The following is a 24,339-nucleotide window of genomic DNA, read 5'->3' on the forward strand; positions in this document are numbered from 1 at the left end:
TCTACTCAGAGAAGAAACTAAGTAACTGTGTTTTTTCTAGATGTGATGCAGATGTGTATTCCATGACCACCCTCTGTTCCTGCGTTGGAGTCTAGTCTGAGTGTTCAGTGCGAAGGGACTGAGGGGGCACTGCCTAATATAGACAGGGGAGGGGCTATGGCCATGAGGCACAAGCCTCACCCATCTACGGGTACTGCTAGGCAAAATTGTCTGGCTCTGGTGCTCTGGGTGTGCACACACCTAAGTGGAACACACATCTGCATCATAAAATCACAGAAGGCTAGGGTTGGAAGAGACCTCAGGAGGTCAAATAGTCCAACCCCCTGCTCAAAGCAGGAGTAACCCAAACTAAATCATCCCAGCCAGGACATTTTCAAGCTTTGTCACATCTCAAAGAGCCACAGTTACAGTAAGTAACCATTTCTTTCTGACTGTATACCACCTTTATGCCTCCTGCTTCTAGGGAATGCTAGGGCAAAATTGGTCACTAGTCCTCTCTTGCACCAGAAAATAATGCCCTGTGCCTGCTCAAGATTCCGCCATTACAGAAATGCTTGTCTATTGCCTCAAAGGCATCTTTCAGTCCTCTTTGTGCGCTGACTTACCAGCGGTTAAGGATATGGTCTTATGTCTAATTAGTAGGGCAGCAGGTTTGTCATGGTGGAGAAAATGTCATGGATACCATGATATTTCTATGTGTGTGTGAAGGCTCCAGGTGGGCCACCAGCCCTGTGTGGAGGGCAGATCCCAGGGGGGCTGTTTGGAGTGTGAGCCTGCTGTGCACTCCCCCTGCAGCAGTGGCTCCTGTACCCTGCAGGACTTGGGCCTTAAAACTTGGTACATGGGGTTGCAGTGCCTCTCAGGTTTGGCCTGACAAAGGAGTAGGAGGGTGTGACACAGAAGCTCCTAGGAGAAAGGTCCCTTGTTCTTTGCAAATAACTCTTACTTAGACTTGACAAACTCACTACACCAAACATGTCTTACAGGATATTTATCCATAAAGAGTAACAAGTAAGATATCTACGAGAAAGCTTATAACTTGTCAAGATTCATAATCGTTATGAGGTGTATGTATGGGGTAATATATAAGGAATAATGTATTTATATTAAAAAAAACACGGAGTCCTTTGGCACTTTAAAGACTAACAGATTTAAAGCATAAGCTTTCGTGGGTAAAAAACCATGCATCTGAAGAAATGGGTTTTTTACCCATGAAAGCTTATGCCCAAATAAATGTTAGTCTTTAAGGTGTCACCAGACACCACCTTGTTTTTGTGGATACAGACTAACACAGCTACCCCTCTGATACTTTGTATTTATATTGAAAGTATGCTTTATGGATTTGGAATAACTCCTAGTCACTAGTGGATAATATGTCTCAGTGATGGTTCATTCAGGCGGGAAGGAATTGTCATCCTGCCCTGTTCAGCTGGTGGTGCAATGCATGGCTCAATTGTTTAGCCTTTTACCCAATCTTAAGAAGTTCATTGGAAAACCATCATAGATAATTGCAAACAATCAAAATCTCTTGAAGAAAAAAAAAGAAAAAAAGGAACATTACAACAAGACAGGGGTTTGCCCTGTCTATGAACAGCAACAAAAGACTGTTTCATTAAAACATAAGCTGGGGAAAGACCCACTGCATCTTTTTTATTGAGGAGACATCCTGAGGAGCAGGGGTGTTCTAATGAAAAATTGGATCCTGATTCCTGTGAAGCCAGCCAGCTCTGCAGCATACTGAATTTTGGGGGAAAACCTATTTTAATAGATAGGAAGGGTACTTATTAATAAGTATAGAGACAGGTTTACATTTTATCGTTTTGTTGTGTATTTTAGCCATTTGTTTCTACCACACCTTCCTGTTTTTGTAGAATCTCTGATTTTTCTTTTGTTTTATTGCAAGTGCTGTGTGTTACACAAGAGCAGGGGGTTTAAGGTAAAACTAGTAAGCTGGGGCACACTTTCCTCTGGGGACAGAGGATCTAGGATTTCTGTGAGTATCCAGTGTTAGGGGCTAGATATCCCAGAGGAATGATTCAAAGGGACTCGGTGACAGGATTGCATCTCCTGACAGGGTTGCATCTCAAGACAAAGACAGGGCTGGTATAACCCAGAGTAGAGTGCCTGAAAGGCTGGTGGTGTTAGGGCACAGACACCCAGTCAGGCACAGGCAAGACTTCCTCATGCTTGAAGCATGAGGAAACAAAATGACCCAAGAACCATCACAGTGGGCCAAACTTGAATGGCATTGCAACCCTGTGTGCCAGATCACAATGCCTGGGGTGAGTGTTTGTGTGAGGCGCTTGCTCTCAATCTCTGGGCTGAGCCCCGTGGGACACAGGAGCCACCACAGAGGGGTGAATGGAGGGTGGGCTCGCTTTCCAGCACTGTGGCCACATGGGGGCTTCCTCATTTCCCTGGCCAGGGATTAGGGTTGTGGTGCTGGGGCAGAGGGTGTTACTGCAGCTGGTTGCTGCCCCTTTGGCTGTGGTGAGAGGACACTGACCTATGACTTTAAGACCTATAGTTGAATTTCATGTGTCATGGCATTTTTTTTTTTTAAATTATGGAGCAGTAAACCTGTTACTTTTACTAGATTTATCATGACTGCTTTGTGATTTCTTTTTAAAAAAATACTGTGACAAATTTGCAGCACTACTAATTACCCATGTATTTAACTCACTGAAGTGTGTGTGTGTTGATGGATGTTTTGAGTTGCTTCCAATTCTTATGTGATTCTGGAAAGCTAGGTGCCAACTCATGCCAAGGGCCCTATGCCTTACTTGGATATTGTCAAATACATAGCTGGAATCAGTCTTGTGCACCTGTGTGTTAGTATTGTTAAAATAGATATTAGAGTTATAAAAATGTGCTGAATGTTTAGTTTATTGAATGCTTGGTAAATTGCTGCATGCATTAATCTCTTAGAACATCTTATCCCATATTTTAAGGAAATATTTGAGCATTTGCATTGTAAGGCTGTATAACTGTGTAAGGTCTGGTCTACACTACAGAGTTAGGTCGATGCAAGGTAGCTTACATCAACCTAATTATGGAAGTGTCTACACTTAAATTTCACTCCTGCCAATGTAACTGCCCCCCTACGCTGACTTAATAACTCCACCTCCACGAGCGGCATAGAGCCAAGGTCGATGATGTTAGGTCAACACAGTATCAGTGTAGACACTGCATTGCTTATGTCGATTGTTACTGGCTTTCTGGAGCTGTCCCACAGTGCCCCACACTGGCAGTACAATTGATACAAGTGCTCCTGGTGAGGACACACACTACTGATACAAGGAGCAAAGCATAGGCAAGCACAAGTGATGTAATTTCTGCCGTGGCTGTAAGCCGATGTAAGTTAGGTTGACTTCATTTTATAATGTAGACATGGCTTAAATCACCGGACAGAGGAGAGGCATTAATTAGTGTGAAATGTTGGCCTCCAACACAAAGTGTTATGTCCTGCCTCACAAGGAAGATCCAGCAACACCAGACAAACTATTGTGGAACATCAAAATGGACTTTCGCGCCCCCTCCCGCCCTCCGCCCCATGAAGAGGAGATGTGCAAGTGAATTCTTCCCATCAGATGAATTCACAATTTGAAGCAGAAGAGGGGAAGGGATTAAAACTTCTAACAAGGAGGAACTATATCTTTATGCTGCTATGACTATGAGAGGCAAGGATTATGAAGCATAAGCAAAAGATCCCCAGTGCTTAGCCTGGGTTAGCCCTAAAGAACACGTAGAGGCTGCTTCTTTTAAAAACTTTTTTGAAACTTCCAATTGGAACTCATTTGTGTATGTGTGTGTGTGTGTGTGTGTATATATATATGTGTTTACTTTCTTTAATCTTGTAAATAACTTTCTTTTTCTTACACAATAAATATTTAGATAGTTTATTACAGGATTGACTACAAGTGTTGTTTTTGGTGTGAGATCTAAGGTGCACTTGACCTGGGGTAAGCGGCCCTTTGGGACTGGGACTAATCTGAATGTTGCTGTGTTCTTCGGAGTATGGGACCATCTATCACAAAGGTAAGCCTACCTGAGTGGCAAGACAGATTGGAGTATCCAAGGGGACTATCCGACTCCATGTTAAGGCTGTTTTAGTGCCTGAGGAGTTTACAGTTGATAATTGGTTGGTGAAATCTAAGTATAGAACTCTCAACCAATTTGGGTTTTGTGCTGTTTCCTAACAGTCTGCCCTGAGGTTGGTACCCATGCTCTTGAGCCACTGCAGGACAGCCTGACACCTTAATTTTGTGGGGAGACCTTATCTTGGTGGGGCTATGTTGCAGAGGCTGTAATATTTGTGAAGCTCATATGGAGCACAGACCATATGGAGGCTGAGAAACTGACAGTAAGTGTTAGTGGGCAAAGCAAATGAAACTTCTTTTCATTTGTGGGAGGAGGGGAGCCCACTTCAGATACTCACAGTGGGCTGCATAGATGGATAGTAGGTGCAGTGTTGGAGAGGGAGTGGGTAGTCAGTGCACAATTAGGATCCCAAAGATTAAAAATTAGGGATTTGCAGGCAGATCTTGCAAAATATCTCAGTGCAAAACCCACGGATTCCTATCTACAGGCACAGTGACTGAAGCTACCATTTGGAATAAGTATACTGAGTGAGTCACCTGTGGTTCCTTTAGAAACTTTTTATATTTTCAGAATTGTTCTTTGAAAATTGGTAGTGCTCAAGATGGCATATGAAACCTTAATGTTAAGGACAACCTTTTCAGAAATAGTCATTAGACACTCAGACATTATGTGCCTCAGTTTATGGGTTCCCAACTTGAGATGCATTGGACCTAATATTTTAGAGGTGACGAGCATCTTCAACTCCCATTGATTTCATTTGGATTTGTGGTTGCTCAGTGCCTCTGATTGTCAGATCCAAGTTATCCCAGGTTTTAAAACTGCCTGAAGGGAATTAAATCCAGCATGTCAGTTCCACTTAATAATAATTAAGTAGTAGAAGTTGGCTACAGATTTATGGTGGGGAAAAAGCCTCCAAATTTTTTGAATAGCCATGAAAGTACTGTAATGTGGCTACCTAAATTTAGTATTTTTAAATACAGTAGTTCATTTTGTGTGTGCGGTCAGTAATGATAGAAAAACAAGACTAAACTCTAAGAGGAAGGTTTTTTTTTCTTCTTTCAACAGTCATTTGTGGTAGCACTAAATTGTTTTCATCTTACACATACAGCAAATGTCCCCTTTACTATGACTTACTACTCTCAGCAATTAAATCCTCAGTTAGTAGCAAAATATGCAGAATTATCGGGTTAGGTTTAAGGGAGATCCAGGGTACAGGTCTGACACTGTAAACTTGCTCTAGAATAAAAGTTGTGTGTATTCTTCTCTTCTATTATGAAAGAGAGACATTGATTGGGATGGATTTAATCTTACCATCTGATTTCTCTTGCTTACCTAGGTTGGTATTCTGAAAAAGATGTTTTTAAAACCTTTTACATATCCAGTACCTGAAACAAGGTTTCTTCATGCAGGCCGAAGTGTATATAAACTTAAAATCAGATATGGCAACTTCCTCAGGTAAGCAAGTTTCTTACTCCTAGGTATGAACCAAACCCATACTTTCAGCCCACAACAGCATGAAGCTACAGTATGAATGTATTGTACTGCTATCTCAAAATGAGGATTTTGGAAGATTCTTCATTTACTAAGCACTAGCACCATTTCTGAAGGTTCCAAACTGCAACAGTTCTATTTTTGGTCATGTAGGACTGGATATTTCATCTTCAAAGTTCATTAACACCAGACTGAGCATTGGCCAGAGGGAGTCACCTGAGACTATGAAATGGTCCTCCTGCTCTTTTCCAGAAGAGTTGAGCACACTGCCCTTTTATTATTATTGGTGGAGCTCGTACCTATTCCTGTAATTAAGATTGCCTAACACTTTTCATTATAAGGCCTTGTTTTCAGTTGCTTATAACTTTGCTAAACTTTAAATGTTTACTCTGAATTTTTCCTGTTGAGTATCTGCCTCAGACTTTTTTGAAACTTTCATCTAAAATAGTCCAATAGCAATTTACAAGAATGAAGTTAAGGAAAAATAGGTTAATTCATGTTAAAATATTCTTACAAGTGTTTAACTGAAAAGCTCTAGTGCCTTCATAGTTTGGAGCAGGGATTTGATAGGTTGCCCTAGTGTTAAGGATATGCTTTTTGCTGTCTCTAGATAAGTTACAAGCCTTTGAAAATCTATTGGTACATGCTTAGAGGTTTGCTTGCTATATTGACAGCCCTATTCCACAGGAGATTCCATTTGCACTACATGTGCTCCATCTCCTCATAGCACTATGTGCTGACTGAATCAGTTCAGTGCCATCCCCATAGAGCAACAGCATGCCTCATTCTGGGGCTGCAGGGGCTGAGAAAGACTTTCTGTAATTGCTCCTCTCAACTGACAGATGTTGTAGTGCCAGGCACTGGAACTGAGAACAATGAGACTGGCTCTTATACTCTCAGTGCTTCCACTGCTGTCACCTAAGCAGCAAGGAGGAGAAATCAGTATCTTTCCTTTTAGGGCCTGATCCAAAGTACACTCAGGTTAATGTGTCTTTCCATTTCTGTCAAAGGCCTTTGGATCTGGCCCTTTCTGAATTGGGATTTTAAAAATGTATTTTATTTATAAAGTTTCTGTTCAAGTGATTATGCACATGGATTCCATTCTTCATGCGCATGTGCCCCATGCATGCAAAATCAGATTCTGTTGGCCAGCAGTGTCTGTTTCAGTTGCAACTGTGCCGTGTACGTCTTTTGACCCTCCCCCAAGACAAAGGGGAGAGCAGGCCCAAGTGTTGCTCAGTTCCTCCTTACCACCCATGACCGTGAGATGCCTGCCTTTTCACTATGCTTGGTGCTGGGGTTATTTAGGATTATTGTTAATCAGTTTATTTATTTTGTTTAGCCAATTAACTATATAAATATAGGAATTTGCATCGTTTACATTTCAGTAAGACTAGACCCCTATTCTCCACCATGCAATCTAGCAGCATGGCAGAAACTACATCTCCAGGATTCAAGACCAGTCCCTTGTGTGATGCTTTGATGCCTATTAACAAGTGGCACTGCCAGTGCCTACTCTACCTTGGAGAGGGACATGTCCATGAGCTATGAGCTGTTTGTTTGAGAGCACTGAGAGTTAAAGAAGCCCACCTGAAGGTTTTCCTCCTTGAGAGATCAATACAAGCTTGGTCAGTCTCTGTCTGTTAGTGCCTGACGAGCCAAGACCCCATCCTGAGCTCCTTGGGCACTCTAGTCAAGAGTTCATCTACCACTATTCAAGCATCTGTCTTCTGACAAGGGTAGAAAGAAGCACCATTCTAAGGTGGAGTGAAGGAACAGATTATGGTCTCTGGCACCTAGAAAGCTGAGACACAAGAATCATCCGACTTCTAACTTGTCTCAGGTTCAACCTTCCAAGGGCCAGAAGACTGAAAAGGCCTCGTCTGGTGTCCTGATGCAAACCACTAAAAACACAAGTGGTTTCACTATATCTGCGGATCATGCTTCTCTTGGTACTGACCCCTCAGCACCAGGTGCCTTAATTCTACTGGTTATATATTTGGCCTTGTGTTCCTTCCCTTATCAGTTTTCTATAATTCCTGATTTCTGGTTTATATTCATTACTATCAACTTCCCTCTTTTTTTCACTTCCCTTCTAAATAATTTATTTATATCTGCTTTCACTTCCATTCTAAACCAGGTTGTTTTTTTTAGCCAGCAGGGCATTCTTCCTCAGTTGTGATATGGCTTTTTGGGCATCTAGTAAGGTGTTCTTAAATGATTTGCAATTATCATTCAAATTTTTAAGATTAAATTCTTCCTCCAACCTGATATGGCTTATAATTGTTTTCAGCTTTGTGAAATTGGTCTTATTAAAGCACCAAGTATATGTATTACTGGTTTGGACTTTATTCTGCTTGCCCATGATAAATTTGATCAAATCATGATCACTTGTACCTAAGCTACTATTAATTTTTAGTTCTCCGATTAGTTCCTCTTTGTCTGTTAGGACAAGGTCTAATAAAGAATTCACTTGTGTTGGCTGCAACATGTTTTGAGTTAGGAAATGTTACCTATAATGTTTAGAAAGTCCAAGGATGTTTTTAGTACTGGAAACACGAGACCTCCAACTGAAGTTCCCCCACTATCACACTGCTTCCCCCCGCCCCTTACAAACTACATATAGGTGAATAATGAGGTAGTTAACCTATTCCCTAGTGTGATTTGTAGAAGATACCAACTAATGTCCTATCTTGTACTTTATCTGTTAAGCTATTGATCCATAAGCATTCAAGATCATTTTCATCTGAGTTATCAAACAACTTCATGATCACCCAAGAACATTAGTGAGACTATGACTCAGGCTTTTGGGACCTATGGTCTCATGCACCTAGGTGATGCTGTTTGGCTTTTTTCTCTTGTGCTCTATGGAAGGGTGGCTGAAATCAGTGTATCTACCCGGCAAGCAGCACATGGACATATTGGTCACGGTCCCACAAAAAGTTCTGTCCTCATTAAAGTGATGGAAAGACTCTCCTAAAGTACGCACCTCTTCCTACCAATGTTCTGGTAACAGATCCCCCATCCCTGACTGGAGGTCTTATCTAGATTACCTTCAAATTCAGGGCCTATGGCTCTCTGAAGAGGCTTGCAAACGTCCTAGTGTTCAGAGCCATCTGCCTGACATGCAAAGGATTCCTGCCTCTTCTCCAGCAATCTGCAACACATGTGCAGACAGACAACACCACAGCTAGCAAGGTCATCTCCACTCTCTCAGGAAGCTATGTGACTATTGAATTGGCACCGTCAAGGTTCCTTCCCCACTCTGAACTCTAGGCTACAGATGTGGGGACCTGCATGAAAACCCCCCTAAGCTTATTTTTACCAGCTTAGGTTAAAACTTCCACAAGGTACAAACTATTTTACCTTTTGCTCCGGACTTTATTGCTGCCACCACCAGGCGTCTAATAAATATATAACAGGGAAAGAGCCTGCTTGCAAACGTCTTCCCCCCCCCAAATCCTCCCAAACCCTACACCCCCTTTCCTGGGGAAGGCTTGACAAAAATCCTCACCAATTTGCATAGGTGAACACAGACCCCAACCCTTGGATCCTAAGAACAAGGAAAAAGCAATCAGGTTCTTAAAAGAAGAATTTTAATTAAAGTAAAAAAATCACCTCTGTAAAATCAGGATGGTAAATACCTTACAGGGTAATCCGATTCAAAACAGAGAATCCCTCTAGGCAAAACCTTAAGTTACAAAAAGACACAAAAACAGGAATATACATTCCATTCAGCACAACTTATTTTATCAGCCATTTAAACAAAACAGAATCTAACGCATATCTAACTAGATTGCTTATTAGTCCTTTACAGGAGTTCTGAGCTGCATTCCTGCTCTGGTCCCGGCAAAAGCAACACACAGACCAAGAGAGTCTTTGTTTCGCCCTCCCCCAAGCTTTTGAAAGTATCTTGTCTCCTCATTGGTCACTTTGGTCAGGTGCCAGCGAGGTTATCCTAGCTTCTTAACCCTTTAACAGGTGAAAAGGTTTTTCCTCTGACCAGGAGGGATTTAGAGGTGTTTACCCTTCCCTTTATATTTATGACAGGCACATTCCAAAGGAAATCACATCATTGGCTCTGCATCTTCTCTGCCTTATAAATACCTAAGCTGATCAACTCACCAGGCTTAGACAACCAGGAGTGTTCTGTCAAACAATCAAACCTAGAGAACATCTTTTGCAAGTGAGGATGCCCAGAAGTAGACTTGTGCCACAGACCAGAACAACAAGTGTCAACATTCTGTTCTGGAGAGAGTGCAAGCCCAGGCTTCCTGATAAATGCTTTTTTCATTCCTTGGATATCAGGGTTGGTGTATGCCTTTCCACTGATCTCCATGATGCCAAAGGTTCTGACAAAATAGAGACAAGATGCAGGATAGACTATTGTGATAACCACAATATAGGCCAACCAGTTCTGGTATTGAGATCTGACAAACCTTTCAACACAGCCCTCCATCACCCTACTAGTCCTTCCTGACAGTCTCCCAGAACAACAGTTGGATCTTGCAGTAGGACCCAGCTTCCTTATAATTGAAAGACTGGATACTGGCTGGATGCCAAACTAAAAGAAGCTGTTCAGCTGAAGTTTGGAATATTCTGCTCCAAAACAAGAAACCCTGAACCAGATTGACTTATGAAGCTAAATTGGAAGAGGTATTCTATTTAAGCATCTCAATACTAGTAATTTCCCTTGACATCAAACAAACAATCTCCCTTTGAGACCTTAGCAACATGTTCCCTAACCATCTTTCTACACCACCTATCAATGAATGCCTTTTTAGTAGCCACTACATCAGCTAGAATGGTAGGGCAGATGCAGGCCCTCATGGCCCTTCATACAGCGTTTTGTAAAGACAGGGTTACGTTCGGGACACATCCCAAATTTTTGTCCAAAGTTGTTTTAACATTTCAAATGAACTAATCCATCAATCTCCCAGTTTTCTCCCCAAAACTCACTCAACAATAAGGGAAACTAAACTTCATACACTTGATGTAGTAAGAGCATTGTCAGACAACTTTATCAGGACAGAATCATTCAGGAACACACCTAGATTGTTCGTGGCCTTTGCTGATGGAGCTAAGAGTCAAGCAGTATTATCTCAGAGGTTGTCAAAGAGGGTCTCCACCTGTATAAGAACATGCTACAAGCCAGTCAGAATACATCTGGTTAGCTACATTAGAGCTCATTCCACTAGAGCACAAGTAGCTTCTGTTGCCAGTTTGAAAAATGCCTGTGTCTGAAATCTCCTGGGTAGCTACATGTATTTCAGTCCACACCTTTACAAGACAATATTCCTTGGTAGACGCTTCCAGATTGGGTTCCTGCTTTGATAGGGCGGTCCTGCAGGCATTGTTTAAGTAGGACTCCTAGCACCTACCTCCAAGCAAACAGATAACTGTTAGTCACCAAGAGTGGAATCCACGTGGACGGACATTCACTTGAAGAACAAACAATTATTTATTCTTCAGTAACTGTGGTTCTTTGATATATGTTGAATATGTGGGTTCCATGACACCCCCCGTCCTTCTCTGCTACTTTGGAGTCCTACTCTTCTCAGATTCTGTGTTGGCAAAGGAATTGAGCAATGGTTGGACCCACCCTGAATTTTATGCCCTCAGTTGGGGTGGGGTTGCTGTCCCAGTGGACATTAGTGGCCAAAAAAAATAAAAAAGCCAACCTTGTGCACATTGGGTGCAGTCACACCAAGAGTGAAATTCTCAAGAACAACGCATCTTAAAGAACCAGAGTTACTGTGAGGAAATAACTGTTCTTTCACTTTAAGAATTCGTCTCTGCTTCATATTTTCCATGTGAAATCAGATTCCTCTGACATTTTATCAATATGGAAATAATTACAGTGCTTGAAGCTCCATCTTGTCTTTCATTTTGTGAGGCTAAATATATTTTTTGTTTGTTTCACAGCAGTAATGATATAGACAATAATGAAACTACTACCAAGGAACTAGAGGTAGGTTATCTAAATTTTACACTGGGTGCTCCTCATGCATTTTATTCATTACAGGGTAATAGTATTCTGTCAAGTGAAATATTCCCAGAGAAAAAACACTTTTTTGATCTGCAGATTGAGGTTGACAATATCACCAGTTAAGAAACTTAAGATACTATAGTTTTCATCCAAACCACAAATGTGAGCCTGTAAATGCAAAATTTTAAGGTTCTACCTTAAAGATAGAAATACACCTAATAAATACCAAATCTAAAAAATGGAAACTGTCATGTTCATGGAGCTAGCTGCACCTCTTCCCTTTCTGGTCTCAGTGAACCCACCTCAGATTCTGGGCCTTTTTTGGGGTGGAATCTCAGTTGTTTTACCCTTTGTTCAGGAACTGGTTGCTCTATTCTGTGTATATCAGCTGCTTATCCTGCAGGTCTGACGGGCTTTGGGGCATCTTCAAGAACCTGTGACCAGTGATATTGACCAACAGACTCTTAAAACAAAAATGTTCCCACACTGGAAGCCCTAGTTAAAATTACTTCAACAGTAGAAATTTGCATATACTGTTAATATTTAATATTCCTCCCTGTTTTTTAATCTTTCAGGAAGCCATTCGAGTAATCATTGGAAATCTTGATAATTTACATCCATTTGCTACAGAACGCTTGACTATATTTCCGTGTATCCTTTGCTCGGTGTGAAAATAAATAAATTCAGTGAGCCAATCTGTGGGAAATTGTTTATATTATCGCTATGTGGAATTTATGGGCCAGATCCTCAGCTGGCATAAATGAATATTGAAGTCAATGGATCTATGCAGTTTACATCAGCTGAAGATCTGTCCCTATGTTTGTCTTCTGTTGCAGAATTATTATTTGAATGCACGCACTGCTTTTAAATCTTTTTTAGGGTGGTGGCTCCTTTTTTGAAATCAATAATTTTCATAACTCTTTGCCTTTTAAAGTAAAAACATACCTTGTAACAGTAAGATCATATAATGCAACTTTTACTAATACATTTGACCTCACAAACTTAAGGTTTTGGCCACCTAAAGTTATTCTGGAAATTTTATTTTCTTGTTTTAGAATTATAATGAAAAGTTCCATTACCTTTTTGATCTCACTGGGGGGAGGGGCTGTCAGGTCACAACCCCAATGATTTAGAAACACTGGAGTGCACAAAAGTAAATATTAGCAACACCTGAAATTGCAGCGTTCAAGTATTTATCCATATAGATTCTGCTTCTGTTGTGCCTCTGCTTCATGCATGTGAGGTGGAGTTTTCTTGGCCAGCAGCTTTGGTTGAGGCCTCACCTGTGCTTTGCACTACCTTGTACCTTTCTTTGGAGGGCATAAAAGACAGAGCAGCCCTCAGTTTCTTCTTACCACCCATGGCAGGGAGAAGAAACTTCCATAGTTACATAGCGTTTAGGGCCAGAAGGGATCATCTAATCTGACCTGCATATCATTGCATGGAATTTAATGCCCTAACACTTTTATGCTGACCCCAATGTCTTTAGTTTAACTAAAGCATTTCGGTCCTCAGGTAGTGTCATGTGCCAGATGTTCTGCCTCTGCCTGGTTTGAAGACTCAAATCTGAGCCCCACGTACCTCCAGCCGCAAAAAAAAAAAATTCCTACACTCATAGAAATTTGCATATATTGTTAATATCCCTCCCTAATTTTTTTAATCTTTTAGAAAGCCATTTGAATAATTATTGGAAATCTTGATAATTTACATCTGTTTGCTACAGAATACTTTTACTATATTTCCATGTATGCTTTGCATGGTGTCAAAATAAATTCAGTGAGCCCATGTATGAGACCTTGTTTAATTTATATTATTGGTATGTGGAATTTATGGGCCAGATTCTCAGATGGCATAAATCAATATTGAAGACAAGAGAGCTATGCAGCGTACATCAGCTGTGGATCTGTCCCTGTGTTTGTCTTCTGTTGCAGAATTTTTATTTGAGAATTTACTCTTACAAAGAGACTTTCCTAGCCTTCTCTGAAACAAACAATCTCATGCCTTGCTTCCTAATTTTCTATAGAAACGAGTTGACAGATAGTCTGGCCTTTCCTATCCCATGAATGTTCTTAGGTAGGTCTTGATTAATTTTATCTTGCTGAAACTCCTTTTATTAGCAGCCATGGTTATAGGAAGATGGCAAAAAATATGGGGTGCTGTTTCCCTCTTTTGGGAAACTTTCATTTAAAATCCTTTCATGAATGTAGCTAAGTGCTCAATCTCATGCTCTCTGCTTTCAGAATTTAAATCCTTAGGGCAGCTGCTTGCTGTGTTTTAAGCATGCCTCTTTAGATCTTTGCTGCTTGTCCATTAAAAAAGAAAATCTTTCACTCTTACACATCCTCTTGTCCAGTTGTGATAATATGGTGTTTGAGATGGGGTTGAAAACCTTGTGTTCAGAAACTTTCAGGATTGGGTGACCTTTTGTCTTTTGCAAGTTTGCTTCGCATTACTTCCCTTGTCTGAGGTGGTTTTTCTTTGGACTGTGTGGATATTCTTAATGTTTCAGCCTGTGAAGCAGTAGCTTCCTTACTTGCAATGAACCCAGAAGACTAATTCTGATAAAGCATCTCAAAGGCAACCAAGTAAACTGCAAGCTGTTTGATTGTCAAGAACTGGACTCTTGAATTTTTTGCTCACAACATTAATTTTTTTTATGAGATAGCTACCATATCTCATCCAAAACAAGAAATTCAAACTCTGAAATGTTCATTTGCAAGCCGCTTTCAGCATAAAATCTGGCGTATGATCGTATGAAGCCTTTATCTTGTCTAAAGTGTTAAAAACCTTCAGTCTGATTTCTATCCTTGCAGACCATCTTATTGTGCCTAGGCATTTTAATGTGAATGCAAATTTGCTTTTTCAACACACCCTAATGATTAGTAGAAGTGGAAAACAGGGTATACAATCTTTGAACAATTCCAAAAAGTAGAATAATTTGGAACAACCATTGCAGCAGCTTCTCCAACAAGATTCAGTGTGTGGGCAGCACATGGGACAAAAGATGTGTGCTGATTTACCTGTTCAATTTGATTTTGAACACCTTTTGTATCATGCAGGCATGTTATCCCAGTTGTCATAGCTTTGTCCTCTGCAGTGAGCCATGTCCAAACTGTCTTTTTTCATCTTCTCTAAAATAACCTCCATAATATCCTCCCTGGTTTTGGTGTGGATATCACAGGAGTTGACTTTATTTTTCCCAGTGGGTGCTCCACCCGCTTCCTTGCTTTGCCTCTTCCCGCTTTGCTCTGCCCCCTCCCTAAAGGCCCCTCCCCTGAAACCTCCCTCCTGCCCGCCTGGCACTTGCTGCTCTCCTCCATCCCCTGAGCACCTCCTGCCAGCTGCCAAATAGCTGAACAGCTGTGGCTGGTGGGTGCTGAGCACCACTTTTTTTTTCCATGGGTGCTTGAGCTCCAGAGCACCCATGGAATCAGCCCCTATGGATATCAGTGAAATCTATAAAGCTCTCAACAACCTTCTCTGCTTTTCAAGACCTCAGCATACCTTAACACTGAGACATTTGTTCCATTTGGGAGATGTCTGGATGTAATCAGACAGAGAAGTACGTAGCTTTTGTAATCTTGTCAAAAATAGTCTGCAATACTTTTCTTGTGATCTTACCAATAAATTCATTTTGAATTTGATATGATAAATATGTCACCTTTACAGTACCAGCTTAATATCTTCCCCATGATCTTGCAACATGCTGTCATCCTTTGCAAGCCTTTCAGGTAAATGCAAAAAATTACAGTTACAAGGACTGTTTACTTTCTCACCTGCATCTTTCAAAACTAAACATCTCTCACCTAAATACAACAGAATAGCCAAGAAACAATGCAAAATATTGTGCCACACATACTTCTGCATCTGATAGCAGGGTTGAATATCTTTGTCAATTATGCTACCCATCCAATTTTAGGCTGTTGGAAAAAATAAAATACATTTGTTGAACCAAGAGCCTTCTTAGTATCAAGGCGCCTCTGCCTCATGGATCAGCTATAGTCCCCAGGGTTCGAATGAGGAGCACCAAATGCCTATTTTGTCTTGGTAATAGTTACATTTTATATCGCTGCTTCATTTGCAGATCCTTTTCCAAACAAACACAGAAATAGAGGGACACCAATCACAGGTTGTTCCTCTTCAAGTATTTGATCAAGGGTGCCATGGATTTGGAGAGCAGTGAGTCATACAAGGGACACTCTTTTCATAAGTCCTATTCTGCCAGTGGTCTGGTGAGCTGGGACTCTGCTCTCAGTACCTGGCAATGGGCCTCCGATCTCTTCATTTTAGGGTCATTACTCTGTTCAGGCCTCCAGGGATCAATCTGTAATCTCTGAGGTGGTGTCTCAGTGCCATCCTTCATATCAACAGAAATGAGATAGCATAGTCACCCTATGAGAAACTGTTAGGACTCTGTCCTTTGAAATCTGACTGACTGAGGTTGGGTTCCTCTGGCACTGGTAAATCTTTGACAGACTGTGCACCAAGCATCTCCAGCACCAGTTTTGGTCACCAACCATTCTTCAGCACTAGAACCTTCCTCGGCACTGGTACCTTTCATGTTAGTACCTGTGGCACTGATACATTCAGTAATGTCCTGCTCAATGCCGTCTGTCTTTACAGCATCCTGGGACCTTACCATTACACCAGAGCCAGAGTTTCCTTTACTTAACCTGGCACTAGCAGTATTTCTCAATTGAGTGCTACAGTAGACGCTTATTTGCGGCAACACCTTGTAAGAGCAACTGCCCCTTACGAGCAACATTTCTGCTGGGAACACTTTCCCTACTGTGAATTAACAACGATCCCCATGTGGCTTAGGAACCACATAGCAAAAGGCCCCCAATGAGCATCTACTGTACTAGTACCAGAACCCAAGCTACCTAAATTAAAAGTCTCCATCCACCAAGCTCCACTAGAGTCCCCAGCCCCTCTTTGACATTTAGAAGGGCACTCTGGTTTTCTCAGAATCTGTTAATACCTGATAAGATGGCTTCACTGTTTTGAAGATTATTCCTATTTTTCCTTCCCATCTATTCCTTGAAGGGAGCCATTTCCCAAGTACAGCTCCATGTCACCTATATCCATATCAGAATGGGAATCTGAAAGGAAGGCTAAGAGACACTTACCTAGCCTGCATAAAAGACAGACAAACTAATATAGGTCATACTCTTCTCATATGCCTTATCCACACAGTTTGCAAGCCTACCCTTATTCACCACCTTGAAATCCTCTGACTCAATTGTCTAGACTTCAGTTATCCAGAGACCATCATATCACAGATATCCTTCCCCTTTTAGGTCTCCTAGGGCATTATTAGTGCCTTAACCTGCAGAGTGAAAAGATCTATATGTGAAGAGGATCAAAGTGAGGAAGACCAGGAAAGAGAAGAAGCAGACCTTAAGGTTCCTGTGGTGATTTCATCCTCTTCCCCATATAAGGCTTTTAACTCCACTGTACCTTCTACTACAGATGACTTTAAGGCTTTCCAGCATTCTTTTGGAAGTTGTTAGAGAAAAATCACATTATTTTATATCTTACATACAACATTGAGTAGATTGGCTATGCTCATTTAATAATGGAGTCCTAGAACCAGCAGATTTACTTCAAACTGCAGCCTCTATTTCTGCCACTTCTAAAAGAGCTGACCAACAAGGTTCCCCCTAACGGTTTTGAATACTTTAAAACTTTTCCCTGCTCCTGATTCACTAGTAGTTGCTAATATTCATGATAAATCAAAACAGCAAAGAGGTCTGCACAATGAATTATCAAGCATTGCTCATGAAATGTGACTAACTACAATGCAATAAGATTTGTGAAAGCAATTGAGGTCCATTCTATCTGAAGGTCAGTTAATCACTAAGACATCACTTCAAGCTGTTTTTGTTGCAGTAGTCAGATATACCAAAATACGTGCAAGCCATTACTGAGGATCTGCTGTTTGAGGGTCCCGGTTTATTTAATTTCAAGACAGTCTGAGCTCTTCACTCCCCTAGTGATTCTAGAGTAATTTGTTTAACCTTGGACTTTTATGCTCTGGCTCAAAGGAGGAGGTGAAGTAAACAGCTCTCATCATTTTACTATCAGCAGAAATGGTCTGTGCCTCCCCGAAAAAGACCTTCTTTTCAATGGAGAAATTCAGTCTCTTGCTTGGTTACCTTCATGCAGGCAGCAAGTTTGACATAAGAGTTAAGAGCCTTGCACAGATCTCTATGGTTCTGTACTAGTTTCCTTCCTCCTGCCCCTTCACCACCACACACACAGACCATTTGGCAGCTATCACTTTTCCCCCCCAGGGGCCTGAAATGGAATTACTTTGGATTGTTGGGTACTGAAATTAAAAAAGGGCTATTTGTTCCAGCTTCAGTCCTTGCCTACCATCCTTTACTGTTGCTCCTCCTCACAAGATGCTGAGATGAGGTTTTTTGCATCTTGAGGAGGTGCCCTCAAGTTCAGTACTCGTATTACTACTTTATTCTAAAAAAATAAGAGGAAGGTGTCCCATTCTAGATCTCAGGTAACTCAACAAATTCATCTATTGCTTCAAGTCTAAGATAGTCATGCTGGATTCCTCCATAATTCTTTCCCCAGATCCTCCAAATTGGTGCATGGCTCTCAACTTTCAAGATGCATTCTGGAAGTTCCTCCATTTCATAGTAGGAAATACACATTACTAATAAACCCTATACAATAGTCCACTGTTTGGACTTTCCATGGACCAAGAATGTTTACCAAATATCTAGCATAGTATGGCAGCTCATCTAAGAAGACAAGGACAGTACATTTACTGATATCACAATGATTGGCTGACCCCAGGCAAATCTCGTCAACAAGTAACCAATTGAATAAACAAAATTCTTGACCTACTTACCACCCTGGGATGCAAAGTAAACTCTGAAAAATCCTGTTTTACTCCTGCTCATACAATGGAGTTCATAGGGGATTTAATAGGTCACGATGTCAAACAACTAACTCAGTTAAAGTTTTGTTGAAGTAATACAGCTAAGCAAAACTCAATATAGAGAAAACATACATACATACCAACTCTGTAACTGGAGAAATAATGGAAGTTTTACTTTAGTTCACTTCTGACTAACTTCAGTGATCTCACCTCTTATATACTAGTTTAGAAAAAAAATCCTTTGATATGCTTGATCTTATTTTGAATCAATAAACCAATGATATTTATAACTATCTTACCCCTACTGGGACAATGCATGACCACAATTAGATCTTAATGCTTGAACATTAATCTATATATATTAGTGTTTTGCTGTTACATTGATTATATAACACACCTCCTAAACCACGTTTCTTGTCCATAAATATCTGTAATTTACAAAATTAATAAGGATGTTCATTTTGTCAATTACTAATTCTATCTATGACAACATGCATCTATAATAACAGGCATCCCTTTATATGCTATACGTTTTTACAGAAAAGAGTTAAAAATGATCTATTGACCATGAAACTCTTTTCATGATATCTAGTTTACATAATAAGCTAAAGCATCTTTTGATAATTATCTTATCACAGAAAAAACCTGCCCCATATCAGTTACAAGTGATCCCTATTTGGTCTAGGTTAGCTAAGACAGAGTAAAAGCAAAGTGGTTAATTAAGTACAGTCTTACTGATTGATTACAGGCGTTATTTTCCTGATCATTTCTTTAACACAAAACACTATGATCAGCTAACTTTCATCTTATATACAAAGAATTATAAACACTCCTGGACACTTGGGACTTTGGCTTACCTACAAAGAATCAAAGGATTATGATAGTTTGGTCCATTTACTAACAGGGCATTCTTTAACTGAAAAAGTCAGTGAAAGCATAACATCCATAGGATTGATTCTGAAATATGGTGGACCTCATCATAAAGTTACAGTCACCTGAGGACTTCAGCAAGACAGTGTCTCAGATTTCTAGAGCATGTTACCTCCGATATTTCTGTGACTATACATCCCAGACTTTACATTCACCCTTGTCAGGGATGATTGAAGTCAGTTTATTAACCCAGCAAGCACGATCTGGACTTGTAGGTGTCAGTTCCTCAGGAAATTCTATCCTTGCTACACTGGTGGATGGACCCAGAGCAAGTTTACAAAGGGATAGCTTCCTTCACCCTTTCCTGCCAAAATCTTGGTGATGGCTGTGTCCAAGTGTGACAGGGTTGGGACTCACCACCGCGGCACCTCCTGTTGGTCACTCTGGGAATTAGCTCAGTCCAAGTGGAGCACCCTCCACTGGTGGTGTCCCATCCGTCTCTCGCCCTCTGTTGGCATCTGGATCTGCGTTCCTCCCTTCTTGCAGGGTCCTCTTTAGGATACTACTTCTGGCAGTGCCCCCTAGTCCACACTCACCCCCTTCCAGGGGGTGTGTGTTATTAGCAGTTCTTCTCTTCGCCCCAGCCACAATGGCCAACCACACCCCAAAGTCTAACCCCTTTGGGCAGGGGTCTGGTGCAGTCCATGATGACCACTCCTAATGGCCAGGTGTAAGTGCAAGGGGGAAGTGGGGGACCCCAGCCCACCCTCTACTCTGGGTCCCAACCCAGGGACCCTTTGGCAGCAGGCTTCCTGCCTGCTCTCCTTCTCTCCCCTTGTCTTTCTCTCTCCCTGGGCCGTTTCCCCTTTGGCCCCTTTGCACCAGCTAGGCCCTTTTCTCAGGGCCCGCAGCCTGCCAGGTACCAGGCAGGAGTTCCCTTCTGCTCCCTCCCTCCCTCCCTCCCTTCCTTCCTTCCTTCCTTCCTTCCTTCCTTCCTCCTGTCCTGTCCTGTCCTGTCCTGTCCTGTCCTGTCCTGTCCTGTCCTGTCCTGTCCTGTCCTGTCCTGTCCTGTCCTGTCCTGTCCTGTCCTGTCCTGTCTGCTAGTCTCCTAGCACAGGAGACAGACCTTCACCCTCTGAAAGCCTGGGAGAGACTACCTACCTGCCTCTTGCCTGGGCAGCCTTTATATAAGGCCTAGCCTGGCCCTGATTGGCTGCCTCTTGCTCAGCCCTAATTGGCTCCCGACAGGCCCTCTCTGGCTGCCTGTCTGCACAGCTGCTCTGGCCTGCTGTAGCCCAATTTGGCTTGGGGGTGGGGCACCACCCCACCACACCAAGCAATGTTGTGGGGGTCACTTAGAGCATGTTCAGACACAAGGCATTTGGTGCTCAAGAGACTATTCCCTAAAAGTAAATGTTCTGGAGCTCAAAGGCCATCTGCTGAGCATGCAAAATATTCCAGTCTTTTCAAGGATCAACAGTTCAAAACATGACAAACAATACTACTGCCATGTGTTATATTAATAGGCAAGGAGGAGTAAGATCATCCCCTCTCTGTCAGGAGGGGATTAATCTGTGGAATTGGTGTGTACGGCATTCACTTACTCCCATAGCCCTACATCTGCCAGGAACTCAGAATTGCTTAGTAGACCATCTTAGCAGGAAGTACTTGAACAATCATGAATAGTCTCTCAAAGATTCAGTCTTCTAAAGAATTTTCCTCAAGTGTGGTATCCCTGACATAGGCTTCTTTGTCACCAACTTGAATTAAAAGTAGCAATTGTTTTGTTCAGAGGATGTGTGACCAGGGTTCTCTACTGGATACATTTCTGATGTGAGGGCTGGTGCAAGCATTTCCACCAGTTCCATTAATTCCCAAAGTTCTCAGGAAACTAAAGTAGGATAAGGCCTCATTAATAATATAGCACTACCGTGGGCCAGGCAGTTTTGGTATTCAGACATATCTCCAATTGCCCTACCAAATCTGATGGACATCATCTCTCAGAATTGAGGCTAGATCCTGCACCCTGAATCTCCATTTCTGTATCTGACACCCAGAATGTTGGCTGGTTGAATGTTACTGACAGAAGCTGCTCATCTGAAGTGCAGGACACTTTGATACAAAGCAGAAAAGTGTCTATGAGTCAATTTATTAATCTAAGAGGCAAAGATCCTCTATCTGGGCCATTCAGCATCACCTGTGTGTTTTAGTGGCTACTATCTCATATTTTAGATTACTTATTCTCCTGGAAGCAATCTATTCTCTCCATTAGCGCGATTAGAGTCCACTTGGCTATAATATCAGCCTGGCACCTTTCCTTTCAGGGTTACATTATATTTTCACACCCCCTAGTCACTACGTTTTTGGAGGTCTAATTCACATTTTTCATCTTTCACATCTTCTAGCTCAAGAACCACCTTTTCTTCCTCCTTAGGATCTTAATGGAGCCTCCTTCTGAATCTGCTCTTTGAATCACTACTCCATTCAGATGACATTCCTGATGGCCATTACCTTTGCTTGGAGGGTGGGGGGTAAAATTCAAGCCACTTACTCTGTATTCTGTAACAATGAACTGCCCATCAGGACCATCCTACATTTCTGTCTAAGGTCACATTTTCACCTGAACCTGTCCATTCACCTGACTGTATGTTTCCCTAAATCTCACTGAACTCCAGGGGAAGTTAATAGATTTTGGATGTTTTTGAGAGCCTTATCATATTACCTTAGTAGAACAAAATGCTTTTGCAATTTACTGAGACTCTTTTCTCCCCCAGCCTTTGGGGGTAAGTCAAGGGGGGCAGGCCATCTCTACACAGAGACTATCTAAGAGAGTACCTAATTGCATAAGGACTTGCTACTAGTTGGCTAAGCAGTTTCACCCTCTGTATTAAAGCCCACTCACCTGGAGCCCAAGCAGCTACATTTGCATGCTTGAAGAATGTTCGAATCTCAGAGATTTGTAGCGGGAGCAATGTGGAATTCAGTACATGTGTTTATCCAACACTGCTCCATGGTTGCGATTGCTAGATCTGACTTCTAGCTAATCACCAGGTGTGTGATCCACATGAACAAATACTTGAAGACCAAGTTCCTCACCTTACAGTAAGGTGGTTCTTTTAGATGTTTTGTCCATGTGGATCCCATCACCCTATCTCCTTCCTCACTACTATAGAGTCCTATATAGCATGGAAGGTCTGTGCTGGTGAAGTAACTGAGTGATGTTTAGGTCCAGTGCCTTTTTCGCCCTGGGATGGGGAAGTATGAGGACACTTCTGGCTAATATTCCATTTCGCATGACTGTGGCACATGCACAACCATAACAGGATCCACATGGACAAACATCTTGAAGAACCAGTTGTTATAAGGTAAATAACTGTTTTTAGTCACATTTTGAACAAGTCAATTCTGTCCATTTGATAGTGTACTTATGAAAGGTACTTTAATTAAAAATTTAAATTTTACTTTCAATGAACATTCAAGGGTTTATTTTGATAGTCTTCATGGAGGTGCCGAGTATATTACTTTGAGTGAGGATTTCAGGACTAGGGCCTAGTAAAGAAACTGCTTGAATCTGGGGTGAAAACACAAACCACTGATAAAAGAAAAAAATGCTGATCATATAGAATTTTTCTTATAACTACACAGATAAGTTAATGTACAAGAGTATGGTACATATGTTTATAAAGGTACACTTTTGAAGCAGTGAATGGAGATTTAGCCACATGATTTTTATTCACCTTATATAATTTTAATGTTACATTTTAAAGCCTTGACTCCACTATCCAGATTTAAGTAAATGGGAGAGAGTATCAAAACTGAGATTCAAACATGGGGATACATTTCTTGCTCCGTATCCTCATGTTTGCACTATGTATGTTGAACTCAATTCATTTCAGCAAAATATATTTGTTGGTAAGTTTGTAAGGTTAAGGTTAAAGAAATACTGGCAACAAATGTATACTATTATAGCGTGACACAATTGTCACATGAAACCAACTGATTTTTCCTATTCTAAGGTGGCTTTCCCATGAAATACAATTGAGACATTTGCTGCTTTTTCTTGACCTTGTTTTCCACATAGGCACTATGTAGGAGTTGGGTGTCTAGGTCTACAACAGTTTAGTCCTGAGGGCGTTCTGTGCCAAAAAATTAAAATTCTGCTCACAATATTTTAAAATTCTGCAAATTTATTTGTCAAAGAAATGTGGAGGCTCCAGCATGGCATTGGGGAGTACAAGCCACTGGCTGCATAGAGGTGGGAAATCACTGTGCAACTACCGCCCACCCCTCCCAGCATGGACTCAGTGGTGAGGCTGCACCCAACCCTGACACAGTGCAAGGACGGGGCCTGCCCCAGAAACACTCTAGGGCCCTGCCCCTTCATGCCAGGTGCACCAGGTAGGCTCAGCAAGGCAGGATCCAAATGTGGAGGGGCTTAGCATGGGGGGATCCAAGTGTGGGTTGAGAGGGTTCTATGTGGGGCAATCTGGGTGGAGGCGTCTCAGTGGGGGATCTGGATGCATAGGGGGGTTAGGGGGTTCTGGGTGCAATGGTAATGGGACTCTGCAAAGGGGTCCAGGTGAAGGTGGTTGGGCTCAGCAGGGGGTCGGTGTGTGGGATATAGAGCTCAGCAGGGGTGTGTGGGTGTAGGGGGGCTCAATGGGAGGTCCAGATGCTGGGGGAATAGGGCTTAGTGGGGTGAGGATCCAGGTGCAACTGGTTGGGGCTTGGTGGCGTGGGGATCTGGGTGCAGGTGGCTTGTCCAGGCTGAGTGTGGGGGGATGAGGCTCAGCAGGAGGGTCTGGGTATGAATGGGGCACATGGATGTGGGAGCAGCTCCCTGTAGAGGGATCCTTCCCACTGCAGCTGAGGAGCGATGGGTGCAGGAAGCAGGGGGGCATTGCAGAGCTTCCTGCAGCCAGGGGAGAAGTCTGGTGGTGGGTCTGACCTGATCCTGGATGCCATGCATGGGAAAAGGAAGTCCCGT

At 41.9% G+C, this 24,339-nt stretch overlaps 1 protein-coding gene across 1 annotated transcript in view; it reads left to right on the plus strand.

Annotated features, from left to right (window-relative positions):
- The first annotated feature begins 5,455 nt into the window (after positions 1–5,455).
- Positions 5,456–24,339, plus strand: part of MAJIN (membrane anchored junction protein) — a 35,822-nt gene continuing 16,938 nt past the window's right edge. Inside the window, exons 1-4 of the mRNA XM_074943506.1 lie at positions 5,456–5,556; positions 11,518–11,563; positions 12,157–12,232; positions 23,139–23,264. Of these exons, the coding sequence (XP_074799607.1) occupies positions 5,456–5,556; positions 11,518–11,563; positions 12,157–12,232; positions 23,139–23,264 (349 nt within the window). The remainder of the gene's footprint in view (positions 5,557–11,517; positions 11,564–12,156; positions 12,233–23,138; positions 23,265–24,339) is intronic.

The sequence above is a fragment of the Natator depressus genome, chromosome 2 (assembly GCF_965152275.1).
Source record: "Natator depressus isolate rNatDep1 chromosome 2, rNatDep2.hap1, whole genome shotgun sequence".
In the NCBI taxonomy this organism is placed as follows: domain Eukaryota; kingdom Metazoa; phylum Chordata; order Testudines; family Cheloniidae; genus Natator; species Natator depressus.